This window comes from Bradysia coprophila (assembly GCF_014529535.1).
Source record: "Bradysia coprophila strain Holo2 chromosome X unlocalized genomic scaffold, BU_Bcop_v1 contig_12, whole genome shotgun sequence".
NCBI lineage: Eukaryota > Metazoa > Arthropoda > Insecta > Diptera > Sciaridae > Bradysia > Bradysia coprophila.
In genome coordinates, this window is record NW_023503293.1 from 7,640,693 (window position 1) to 7,654,038 (window position 13,346).

The following is a 13,346-nucleotide window of genomic DNA, read 5'->3' on the forward strand; positions in this document are numbered from 1 at the left end:
TCATAATTGCACAATGAACGATTTTTATTCGTCTCTTTGTTTTGTCTCATTCATTTCAACTCTCAGAAAGTGTTAATAAACGGAAACAATAATCTCATTTGGACAGGTATATGCTTTCGTGAGAATATAATTTGCACTTATATTTCCGGCATGTGTTGCTACACAATAGCAGTGTGCGATGTTTGCCAACGTGCATGTATACAAGAAGACGTGCTTGTTAGACGATTTTTTCAATAAATTTTCCATTGGAATGAAATGCTCGTAAAATAAATTGTCCATTTATGTTGTTTTACGAATGGGGAGCGTGTCATCTCGCATTACTCAAAGATTATATATGTCATTAATTCAATTAATTCAAATTCAGATAAATAGAACGGTGAAAATATTACAAGTATATCAGGTACTCAGGACTAATTCAATTATCAATTTATATAAATTGGAAGTGGTATTGCGCTAGCAATGTGAATTAACAAAGCTTGTGAAGTAACCAACCCGAGCAAGCCAACTTAACGACATGAAAATGTTGTAAGTGTTAGTCAGTGGGTAATTACAACGCACTGTCTAGCAGCTTCGGTGCTTGACAGTTCTATGGTATTTCTTATCTTCAGAAGCGTCTTGTCTAATTGTCTTTTTTATCGAATAGGCAAAACCTGTTATTGTGCATGTTATTTACTAAAATTAGTGAAAATTACCGAAATTTATCGAAATATTACCAAAAAGCCTTTTTGATGAATTCCGGTAAATTTCGACAATTTTCAGTAATTTCAGTAAATTTCAATAATAGGCCCTGATGCTAAGTTCTCAACTATCTTACGGAGCAACGTACTTTAAGCATGAGTGGTACTCTAAATATAATTAGTACCCTATAGGGTACTGAGACTGGACAGTGTATCGAACAAATTTTGGAACTGTAAGAAAATCTGGATTTTTTTTTTCATACAAATTAGTACTCTATTTGGCAGCTGTCATTAATAGCATGTTTGCTTGAAGTGCGTCGTACGGAGTCTTGTCAAAATCTTTAATGTCTTGAAACTTTGAAATCCTAACCCGCATAGACTGTAAGTAAAGCTCGCACTGGTCTCTGAACACAGTATTATCCACAATCCGATCAAATTAAAAATTTTAAGAAAAATGAACGTTGCACTGTCGGCACAGCCACATCATTTCTTCTTTTCGATCAATAATTCCAATCTCATTCTGCTTACATCGTGCCGCTTTAAGAAAGAAGCGAGTAGAAACCAACAGCACAGTCAAAGTAGAACCATAACCATGATATCATGAACAGCAGAACATTCTACAAAATCTTAGAATTGAGTCTTGATGAAACTTGATCAGGAGTCAGGACCTAATATTTGACAAAGTTTCACAAATGTTTTCCGAATGTTTCACAAATGTTTACACAATTTTTGTGAAACATTTGTGAAACTTTGTCAAATATTAGGCCCTGGACGTGATATATGCATCACTGGTTGGATTTCAACAGAGAAACATTGCTACTGTTCAATGAAAAGCAGAAGAACTTACTATGTCGCAGTGCAAACGTTGACAATTTTGGTAGAATTCAACTTTGAATTCTTGTTCATTGTCAGTGTCCAACGAAATCAAGATTTTGTTTCTTGTTTCCATTTTTCGCTGATACCTTCCAATGATGTTAAATCCTCCCAATTTTCGTCGTATTTGGACTTTGGATGCATATGGTCAGCACCGGCTTTAAAAGGTTTTTGTTCCCCACAATAAATGAACTAACGAATTCAGTATCAAGCGTAAAATGAACGTTTTATTGATGTAATCAAAAGCGGTAAACATTTTCTCTGTTGTGACAACGTGTGTTGCCTAGCAACCCCCGGTGATTCAGACGAATTGTTCAATGTTGAATTCAACCACCGAACACGGATGAGACACTTCAAATGCTTGCAGTACGGTCGGATGCAAAACTCCAATTTTACCGATCACCACATTCTTGTACACTATGTTTGCACAGCGATCGGGAAAATAGGCTGAGTCTGGTGAATTGGAAAATTATTTTTTTGGATTCCACGAATAAGCATTCGGATTGCGCGCACTTACCTTCGACTTTCTGTAAACTGTAACCATTTTCGCCTTTCCACGGTACTTCCAGCAGTTGCATAATTCTGTCCAGCAGACCGTGGCAAATCTCGAAACCAGCTGATTTGCTGCAATTCACTGCACCGATGCGACGTTCGTTTCGTGCTCCGACCTCTGTATTTTCGTCAGCAATGACCACATCTTGAATTTCGTAAAGTTTTAACGGCAAAGGCATTTTCTTGTTTGCGGATAGCGTTTTCAGCAGGCCGGGTACGAGCGTGGTACGGGCAACCTAGTCATTTAAATAGAATAATTTGATTGGTCGTGGACATCAATTGTTAGAAATATTCAAAGGAAGTCGAACTTCCTTAGCTCTTGAAGAACTCAATCCAGGATTTTTTTCAAGAATCAAGAGTTCGTTTTCGCAGGAGTGATCGTTTAGTGCTATTAATTCACTATCCAATGAAAGCCAAACAGTCAACCTATGTAATTTCATTGGACGATAGCAATAAAAATTGATAAAGGTGGCTGATTCGATAGAACTTTGTGAATGGGTATATAGATTTGAGAGTGAATGGAGCGTTAAAAGTGAGAGGCAGAGCGCTTTGAAATCATCGTTTTAAGATAAATTTTGGTACCAAAACCACTTACTTGAAATTCCAAAGTTTTTGGATTGCCAATGTGAACAGCCGGAACATCTTCAAGAGCCTTATTTAATTTAGTCGAAATGTCATCTCTCGAGCACTAGATGAACAAACAAACAAAATGAAAAATTAGAGCACCAACGTTCTATCATCACGGGACCATGAACATACCAATGTAAAAGTCAAAGCTTCAGTGAATCCGGCCTGGGCCACTTGCTCTCGCAATTGTTCCGTCAATTTGTTCAATGGATACTGTCGTCCAATATGCATGGTTGGTGGCAGAACCCGTTTGATGTTATTATAGCTGAAAGATTTGAACGGGGAGGTGAAAAATGGTGTAATTAAAAAACTGAAATCAAAGCAATGACCTACCCGTGACCGATAGCAACGTCTTCATAAATATCACACGCATGGATTACATCGTGACGAGTCGGTGGTATTTCCACCGAAACTTCACCGGTTTCGTTGACCTCCGATTTGAGATACATTTTGGTCAAAAGTCCGGCGATGGAGTCCGGTGTTTCACTGTAACATTCGGAACGAGTTTAGTTGAGATGATAAACAGAAAAAATCTGAGATTCGGTTCGTACTTGATTCCAATGTAAGAATTGGCTAATTTCGGCGATATTACTTCGGTTCGGTAAGGCAGTTCCGGGTAATAGTTCGACGTTCCATCAGCGGATATGACTTCAACGATTTCCGAGGTAAACGGCTCGGCGCAATGCGACGAAAACATGCAGACCAATGTGTCCAGAACCACTTTTGCCTGTCAAATAAATCATTTTGTTCAGAAAGGAAAACTCCGGAATCTGAAGTGACATTCTACAGATTTACTAAGCTGTGTACCTTTGTCAGATCAGTTGCTGTACATTCGATGAAAACGTTTTTCGTCTCCAATGTTATTTTTGAGTGATTGCCGTTGATAATTGGCGGTAGTGACAGTACCACACCATTTGAATCGTAGATCACTGGATACACGGGCGAATCACGGATAATGGGCAGATATTGCTTCAGTTGCGCATGGGTCTGATGCAAAATCAAAATTAGAATTTCCCAATCATTGGCGCTCATTTCGTCATGCACACCGCAGACAAAATATCCGAAATTTTCTTACCGAATAGAATTCCATCAGTTCGGTAGCGTTCATTTCTTTCTCTTGATTCAACGGAACGAATTTTATGTCGGCCGGACTTTTGGCATCGTAAAAGAACGGTCCCTGAATGGTGTCCAAATCATGCGTACCAATGGCAACCAGACTACGTTTTCGACAGATGTTTTGGTGAAGTTTGTCCTGTTGTAAAACAACGACCAAACGAATTGAATTTCGACTTTTTCGACATTCCGGTCGAACAGGCCACACTTACTTGCAAATCGATGAAACTGGCATACGATTGCCGATTGAATGAGATGTTCCTCAAAATTGCGGCTACAGCGAATGGACGAATTTTCGCTGTGTTCGGTAAAATTGTCATCTTCTCAGTGATGGCAGTCGATTTGATAGCCTTGAATCGAGGTGGCGGCCTGAACGAGAGACAAATCAATGAAAATCTATAAACCGGTTGGGATTCATTTACTTACCGCCCCATGAATACCAGCAGTCCAGACACCAAACCCTCAATACAAAGCAAATCGTATCGGTTGGCTGGAATGTCTATTCGATAGATGACTTCGTCCGAAGCATTGTCGGCTTGAACACCGTCTCCCTGCTCTTTGGTGAGCATTTGCTTCTCACTAGTCTGGTTTGGGATAAATCAATTTCGACATTCTTCCAATGGATATTATGTCAAAGTTCGCTTACCACTTCATCGAGTTCCAGACCGAATTCGAAGCACAGTTTCTGAAATTCATCGTCGGCTAAGAGATAGCAAAATTAACCTCTCGAACAAAACTTGTGCCAATGTTGAACACTTACTGTAGGTTTTGTTTAAAGCTGCAAACAGCTCATCTCTTTTGATTCCAATAGTCGGCATGTTGACTTCACTTTTTTATTTATCAACACACGATCAAAGTTTCGGTTTATTATTTATGATTTTTGATTCAGAGACGAGCACGATAGAACGGCCACGCATATGAAATTAGTTACAATCAAAAATAATGTTTTCTTCTGTCGAAGTGACAGCTACAATCTTACTATCAAAAGCGACATCTGCCGGTAAAAAAATGATACCAATCGTTTTACCATATACCACCAATCATGAGATTCGTATTTTATTTTGATAAATAATCCAAATAAATAATTTGATATTCTCGAAATATAAGTCTGATTTACCTGAAATAATATTTTACTTTCACTTCACTTCTTTATTTAGCAAAAAAAAAAAAAATCCAAACAGAACATAAAAAACCGCATAGCTCCAGTATGCTAATTAACAATTCAAAGGAGCTACTTTAATTTTAATATTTTACTTTACTAGAGAGGTAATGTGGCCTTTTCCTCACTAGGGAAAATCCTTTACCTCGCTCGTAAAGTAAAAAAGCATACATCGAGCTGAAGCACTCGGATCTTTTTGCTCATCTGGATACGAGTTATCAAATTACTTCCCTGGTACAGTAATCTCTATTGATATTCTCGAAAAGGAATGTAAATGTTTTCTGATCTGTTCAAACCTAGTGAATTTATGCTTGTACGATGAGGAGCGTAGTAGAGGTGTTATGCTCCGTTTACCAAGAAAAACGTATAGGTGTTTTGTTCAACCCCAAAGAATTTATCGTTTTGCGAAGAGGACTGTTGCAAACGAATTGGACATCACGACTAATTTTCTTCAGCACTTTCTTCCACAAATAAAGTCAGACTCATTTTATTACAAATCAGTTTATTTATTACACGAGAAGATTTTAAGAGGCTTTAAAATGATTAGTTTTGAACTAATTCGCCCTCAACGATCAATTGATGGTAGAAGACATTTTACGTCCGTCATCTATCTATCAATATCGCACACTGAAATTTTGCTAAGAAAATCTAAGCTCTTCTAGAACACTTTGACAATACAATGTTAACTTAGATTTTCCCAAAATAATGCACAGAGCATTTTTAACAAGGACCGTACAGTTGTTTTGTTCGATCCTAACAGAATTTCTCTTTTTGCGAACTTTCAAGAACAAGAGTACTAATTGTTGGTCAGAGGCATAAGTTCATATCATATATCTAGTATCTAGTGGAAAAGAAATACTGTAGGGATGGGAGACGTTCAAAATTATCGATAATATCAATCGAAAGAAATTATCGATAATCGATTAATCATATCGTTATCGATAATTTAATAACTATCGATAATTATCAAAATATCGAAATTCGATAATTATCGGATTTTCGGACCGTAATATCGATATGTCGAATTATCGATATCTTGATAATTATCAAAATATCAATAATTCTCGATTATCGATATTTTTTTTATAATTTTCGATAAAAAAAGTCGATAATTATCGATAATCATTATCATTATCGCCCATGCCTAAAATACTGACTTATTACGAAATTTCCTTAGGATTAACGATTGGATCCGATAAGTGGGCTGACTCCATTTAGGCCTGGTTTCTTCAATAGTTTTATTTTTCCAAAAATATTTTTTTCTTCATAATTATACTCACCTCAAAGTTCTTTTCAATATTCATTCGAATCTCTGTTTTTCTTAGTCTCAAGCTACTTACACCTACCAAAAACGTTAACTGACAAAACAATATTCCACAAAATTCGCAAAAAGGTCATGAAAAAAACATAGCTAACGCCGACCCGTACGAAACACCTATTCGTATCAAAAGCCTTTAATGTGAAACTCTTCATTTCTCTTACTTCATTTTCTTCTCTGCTGAAAAACTATTCTCCCTTTAAAATCACTTACATTATCCACTCTTTGCCTTGTCATATACAACTAAATTGCCGGAGGCAATATAGACAGCCCCGTACGAAGACAAATTTCATAAATTCCTATTTAAACAGCTATATACCGCTATATTTAACTATATTTCACTATAAATAAACATTTCACAGAGGAATATGCTATTATATAGCTCTATATGCCTGGCTCAATATAGCTGAAAAGAGGTATATATAGATGTCCCTATATGGAAAGTAAGCTTCGTCTCGCCGATCTTCAAGGATGGTGACAAAACGGACATCTCAAATTACAGACCAATTAGTATACTGTGTGCGGTATCTAAAGTTTTCGAAAGACTTGTGTTTACTATGTTGTTCGACCAAATCAAGCATAAAATTCACCTTTCTCAGCACGGATTTGTTTCCAAAAGATCTACTCAAACGAACCTCATGGAGTATGTATCGTTCTTGGCCAACGAAATTGTGGATGGTGGTCAAGTTGACTCAATCTACACCGACTTCACCAAAGCGTTCGACAAAGTTGACCATGGTCGTCTTATTGGCAAGCTTAAAGGACTTGGAATCAACATGAACCTAGTCGAATGGTTTTCTTCATACTTAAGTGATCGCTCGCAGATGGTAGTGATTGGTCGTTCTACTTCAAACCAATTCTTTCCAACCTCAGGCGTTCCGCAAGGATCAATATTGGGTCCACTTCTATTCATAATTTTCATCAACGACCTGCTTTCATCTCTTTCAGCTGGTTCCGGCCTCGGTTTTGCTGATGACCTCAAAGTTTTTCGCCCGATCGTCAACGAAAGTGACTGCCTACTTCTGCAGAGTGACCTCGATCTAGTGGAACGGTGGTGTGAATCAAACCACATGTATATCAACCATAAGAAATGCGCTGTCCTATCGTTCACTCATAGTCCAACCAAAGTTCAGTTTCCATATATGCTGTGTGGTAAAATTGTTGAACGGGTTCGCTCGATAACCGATCTGGGAGTCATCATTGATGATAAATTATCATTTAACGAACACGTCGACTTCATCACAAGAAAATCGTACAAGCTTCTGGGTTTCATTTTTCGATGTGGAAGATACTTCTCCAATCAATCAAGTTTTATGTCACTTTACAACGCTCTCGTCCGAAGTAGACTTGAATATTGCTCATCAGTTTGGAGTCCGTTTTATCACAATTCTACCAGTCAAATCGAACGTGTGCAAAAAAAATTTTCCAGAATGCTGTACTTCAAGTTTAACATGGAACGAACATCATACGACCAGCGGCTTAGTGTTCTCAAAATGCATTCTTTGGAATCTAGACGACTTGAGAATGATGAATTGGCTCTCTACAAGTTGATCCATTACCGTATCGACTCCAATCTACGCAATCAGCTCGCATTTGATCACCGGAATAAGTCGACACGACGAAGAGCCGTCTTCTATCTGCCGAAATTCAAAACTAACATCCAGAGAAATTGTCCTATTTATCGGCTGCAGGAGCATCACGACATGTTCTTCTCAGAGTTGGATATTTTTGATGGCAGGTTTTCAGTGTATAAGGAGCTTGTCAAATCTCATCTTACATATTAGTTTTTGGAATTTCTGGTTTTGAACTATTTTCTAATTTTGTTATGTGATTCGGATTTGAATATTCTTTTTTTTCTAAATTTTTGATTGACATGTTATTGGGCTTCGGCCTGTTTGTTGATCGTAAAACGAATAAAAATAAATAAAAATAAAAATATATAGCTCAATATAGCTGAAAAGAGGTATATATAGATGTCCCTATATGGAATCCCTGAAACCCCTCACACTTAACACATTATTTCCATGTTAACAGAAACTCTCTAAGCATCATTTTTCCCACTTTATATCACTTTTAATAAAATCCAATATGGCCGCCGGCAGCCATTTTGTTAGGAGACCGGAAATAGTACCGACGCTTTACATTCGTTAATACCTTTCAAACAAAAACGAGCCATCAGAACAGTCGGAGCGTTTGCTGCGACTGAGCCCCGTACAAACCCGTATATCTATTGCGTACGTGACCCTAGTGCGTCTGTCACCCTACTTTGACCGTAAGCCTATGCGCCGGTTAAAGTAGTTAAAGTAAAATTATTATGGAATGTGTACATCTTAGAAATTGCACATAGCGCAATTACGAAGCCCCGTACGACGTTCCTTTCAAATAAAACCAAAATTTCAAATAGCCTTAAAATTTTAATTTATTGAGTATAAATACACATAGGGCCTAGTATCGGCCTCAGTCCGAGGATCCAAATTTAATTTATTTTTCAACTACATTCTATTCGGCCTTTGATTACCTTCCAAATGAAACAAAAATTACGAAAAACGGATGAAATTTGCTAGAGTTATATGTAAAATACACATAGGGCCCTAGTAGCGGCCTTAGTCCGAGGACCCAAATTTATTTTTTTTTCAACAACATTCTATTCGGCCTTTGATTACCTTCCAAATGAAACAAAAATTACGAAAAACGGATGAAATTTGCTCGAGTTATATGTAAAATACACATAGGGCCCTAGTAGCGGCCTTAGTCCAAGGACCCAAATTTAATTTATTTTTCAACTACATTCTATTCGGCCTTTGATTACCTTCCAAATGAAACAAAAATTACGAAAAACGGATGAAATTTGCTCGAGTTATATGTAAAATACACATAGGGCCCTAGTAGCGGCCTTAGTCCGAGGACCCAAATTTAATTTTTTTTCAACAACATTCTATTCGGCCTTTGATTACCTTCCAAATGAAACAAAAATTACGAAAAACGGATGAAATTTGCTCGAGTTATATGAAAAATACACATAGGGCCCTAGTAGCGGCCTTAGTCCGAGGACCCAAATTTAATTTTTTTTTCAACAACATTCTATTCGGCCTTTGATTACCTTCCAAATGAAACAAAAATTACGAAAAACGAATTAAATTTGCTCGAGTTATATGTAAAATACACATAGGGCCCTAGTAGCGGCCTTAGTCCAAGGACCCAAATTTCATTTTTTTTTCAACAACATTCTATTCGGAGTTCGATTATCTTTCAAATGAAACAAAAATTACGAAAAACGGATGAAATTTACTCGAGTTGTATGTAAAATACGCATAGGGCCCTAGTAGCGGCCTTAGTCCGAGGACCCAAATTTAATTTTTTTTCAACAACATTCTATTCGGCCTTTGATTACCTTCCAAATGACACAAAAATTACGAAAAACGAATGAAATTTACTCGAGTTCAATGTAAAATACACATAGGGCCCTAGTAGTGGCCTTAGTCCAAGGACCCAAATTTAATAATTTTTCAACAACTTTCTATTCGGCGTTCGATTACCTTCCAAATGAAACAAAAATTACGAAAAACGGATTAAATTTACTCGAGTTCTATGTAAAATACACATAGGGCCCTAGCAGCTTTTCACTTCTAAGGCCCTAACTCACGGTCCACTCACCCGATTTTAAAAAACTTTTTTTTCCTGGATTGGTATTAACAATACCTATCATTTGCCGTGTCATTTACATTTCCATCGTTTATTTTGCCATAAATATCACCAAAAGACCTTAAATCACTTAGGTGGCCCTAACTCACGAAGGGCCGACCCGAATATGCCCATCTTCGAACTTAGCCTCACTATTTTGACTATCTTTCAGGGAAAAAAAAAAATTTTGAAATCGGATTTGATTTACTCAAGATATCGACGTGACGGACAGACGGACAGACGGACAGACGGACAGACGGACAGACGGACAGACGGCCCAAATTTTTATTGCGGATTCGTCATCTATGAACATAGGCAAACACTTTGCCCTTACCGTCTGCTTCGAATTCCATCAATTACACACGGCATCGTAATCCTATAAGCCCCTTCGTACTTCGTACGGGGCTAAAAAATTCATGAAATTCGGTCAAAATTTACTCGAGATATTGACAAAATACTCCACGTTCACTGTACGACCGAGTAGCCAGATAAGAGCTCACTCCAAGAGACCTAGCTCACGCTCCGGAGAACATAATTTCATAAAAAAAATTTTCCCTGATTGGTACGGTCAATACCTATCTAATAAAGCTAAAACAGACGAAATATGTTCAAATGTGGCCGACCTACAAGCAAAAACTGCTTGCCGCCCTGTGCCTGTTCCACACCAAGGGGTCTAACTCACGAGTCGGACATCCGATTTCCATAAACTTTTTTTTTTGTCGATCGGTATTGTAAATACCTTTTATTTGACGTATCACTTACAAGTTTAACGTTTAAATGTCCGGAGATATCTTCGAAAATCCGTAAAGCACTTATTGGGCCACAGCTCGGGAGGGGTCCATCCAAAATCACTCATCTTCGAAATTAGCCTGTCTTTTGACATTACCAAACGGAAAAAAAAAGAATTTTCAAAATCGGATGCGTTTTACTCAAGTTATCGTGCAGACAGACAGACGGACAGACGGACATTTTTTTTTCGCGGATTTGGCATCTCTAGACAACCACAATAGGTTTCCCCTTACTCAGGGAGTCCAATTCGACGTGTTACAAACGTATGCGTAAACCTATAAGACCCCAGTACTTCGTACGGGTCTAAAAACCGAACATTCTTTATCAGCCACGAACAGCCACAATTTTGATCGGTGTAGGGTATCACTGGTCTCGAGTCATTTTAACTTTTGCTATTTGCTTCAACAAATATGAAATGAAAAAAATCCAAATTTGTACTCTAGAGTTTCAGTACTCCTACTCTCTTTAGAGTAACATTCCTGCGCTTGAAGTGCGTTGGTTTAATCCATCTCCAAAATAGAGCCGAACAGAAATTTTATTTTTTGATGCCTCGAATTATCAGTTCAGACCCATTTCTAGGTGTTTGCTCAATGTTCTCACTGTCTGAAAATATTGCCCTTAATTTGATATGAATGACTATTTTCATTGGTAATTTTTCATTTAAATTAACTGGGACGAAGGAATGAGCTTCATACAATTCGTTTCATCATCAACTTACAAAATACTTGCTTGTAGAAATTCTATCGTTCTGATCAATGATATTTCGAAATATGTTGATCGAAAGGATTGAAAACTGAAATAATCCACTCCGGTAGAAGGGGATTTCTTTTCTCGAAAACTGACAGTCTATCCAACTGAACCAAGACATCGTCTGAATCTTGGGGTGACACGGGATCTTCCACGGCTTCTGCATGCAGAGCTTATTTTTCAGAATTTTTTTTCTCATTTTTTGTCAATCAATTCTGAAATCTTGTTTCGGAGTAGGCATGGGCGATAATGATTCTGATTATCGATAAACGAAAATTAATCAATATAATCGATAACTATTGAAATTTGGATAATTATCAAAATATCGATATTTCGATAAACAATGAAAATATTTACAAATGCAGTTCTATCAGGGAACTAATTTTGAATATTCAACACAAATATAGTACGCAACAGTGCGCTCAAAGTTGTCATTTCGGTTTTCTGTCCAAATGAATAAGAGAAATTTCGAAAATATCGATTTTTTGACAGTTAATCGACAATAATTATCAAATTATTGAAAATGATACGACTAGGCCCACCTCTTGGGTAAGTTAGGCGTTTGGTCCCTTGACCAACTGAGTTTTTCAATAATTTCATTCCCAGTTTTCTTATCATTTTCAAATAAGCTGGTGTTTTTAAGAGCACAATATTACAGTCAGATGAAAAAGCGATGTAAGAAGCGTGAATTTTTTTTAAATTTTACTGGCCGTTTAGAAACAAAAGCTATGAGTTGAAGGTTCAGCGAGCGATGTTTTACTTCCGATAAATATGAGTCTACTAAAAAGCGCTGAAAAGATGGTATATTACTTAAGTTATCGCAGTAACAAGGAAAAGCGTCTGTGTAAAATTTCTCCCATCTCGTTTTTCTAACATTCCCGATGTACGAACTCAACTTCGAGAATTTCAATCTTCGTCGATTAAAAAAAAAAAAAAAAAATCGGATAAGAATTACGGAAGTTATTGCGGTAACAAAGTGTTCGGACGTTTTCTGTATTATTAAGAGGCACCGGTACTAAGCTAAAAATATAGCCTACATTTGTGTGCCTCATTTCACTTGTTGCGTTTTTCACTTGTTGCGGTGGCTGGGTGGGCGTTTGTTGGTCAATAATATTCAGCTCATTGACCTACGTGCACAATTTGACATTATTCACATCTCGCATGTTGGAGTAATTGATAAAAAACGATTTTCGCGACCACTTCAGAGAAAAAAATTTTAAGGGCCATGACAGCCCAGCAAAAAATTTTCCGTAAAAAAGTTGTTCCACGATATTTTCAGAATTGAACGACGATTTATTTGAGCCATACCTCGATCGGATCGCCGTCGGAATGAATCCCGACCCGACTGTTCGAAGTTTTAGCGAATTCACTCTTAAATGTTTGTGGTGATATAACCTCAGTCCGAGAAAACTAAATTTTACGAAAATTGACACATATTTTGAGTTTTCTCGGAGTTAGGTAACATCGCCACAAACATTCAAATTTTTGCTGAAAACTAATACATTTTAACACCAACACGATGGTCGTACTTTTTCGAAAAAGGATGCGAGTCCAAAATATCATCAAAATAATAATAATTTTGTCCCAAAATGTAGGCAACAATTTAGGTTATTCAGGTTATTTTCTGTTATAAGACCCTGACTTTCAGTCAATCGATTATCGATAATAGACCATGTTAAGTTTTGATGAAAGTTGTTCAGATTGATATTCTGAAAATGTACCGTTGATTTTATATTAATTTTAAAAGCTTCAACACATCGTAACGGCATCCCAAAGCAATCCCAAAGCCATCCCAAACAACAAACTTTTT

General features: G+C 37.2%; 1 protein-coding gene across 1 annotated transcript; it reads right to left on the minus strand.

Annotated features, from left to right (window-relative positions):
• Nucleotides 1-1,750: 1,750 nt before the first annotated feature.
• LOC119067421 (phenylalanine--tRNA ligase beta subunit) lies at nt 1,751-4,833 on the minus strand. Its single transcript, XM_037170392.1, has 12 exons — nt 4,603-4,833; nt 4,489-4,544; nt 4,269-4,426; nt 4,055-4,211; nt 3,805-3,981; nt 3,537-3,716; nt 3,281-3,456; nt 3,063-3,215; nt 2,862-2,994; nt 2,698-2,790; nt 2,068-2,338; nt 1,751-2,003 (listed from the first exon to the last, which is right to left on the minus strand). The coding sequence occupies exons 1-12, from the start codon at nt 4,658-4,660 to the stop codon at nt 1,852-1,854; spliced, it is 1,764 nt and encodes a 587-aa protein (XP_037026287.1). The 5' UTR covers nt 4,661-4,833; the 3' UTR covers nt 1,751-1,851.
• Nucleotides 4,834-13,346: the final 8,513 nt, after the last annotated feature.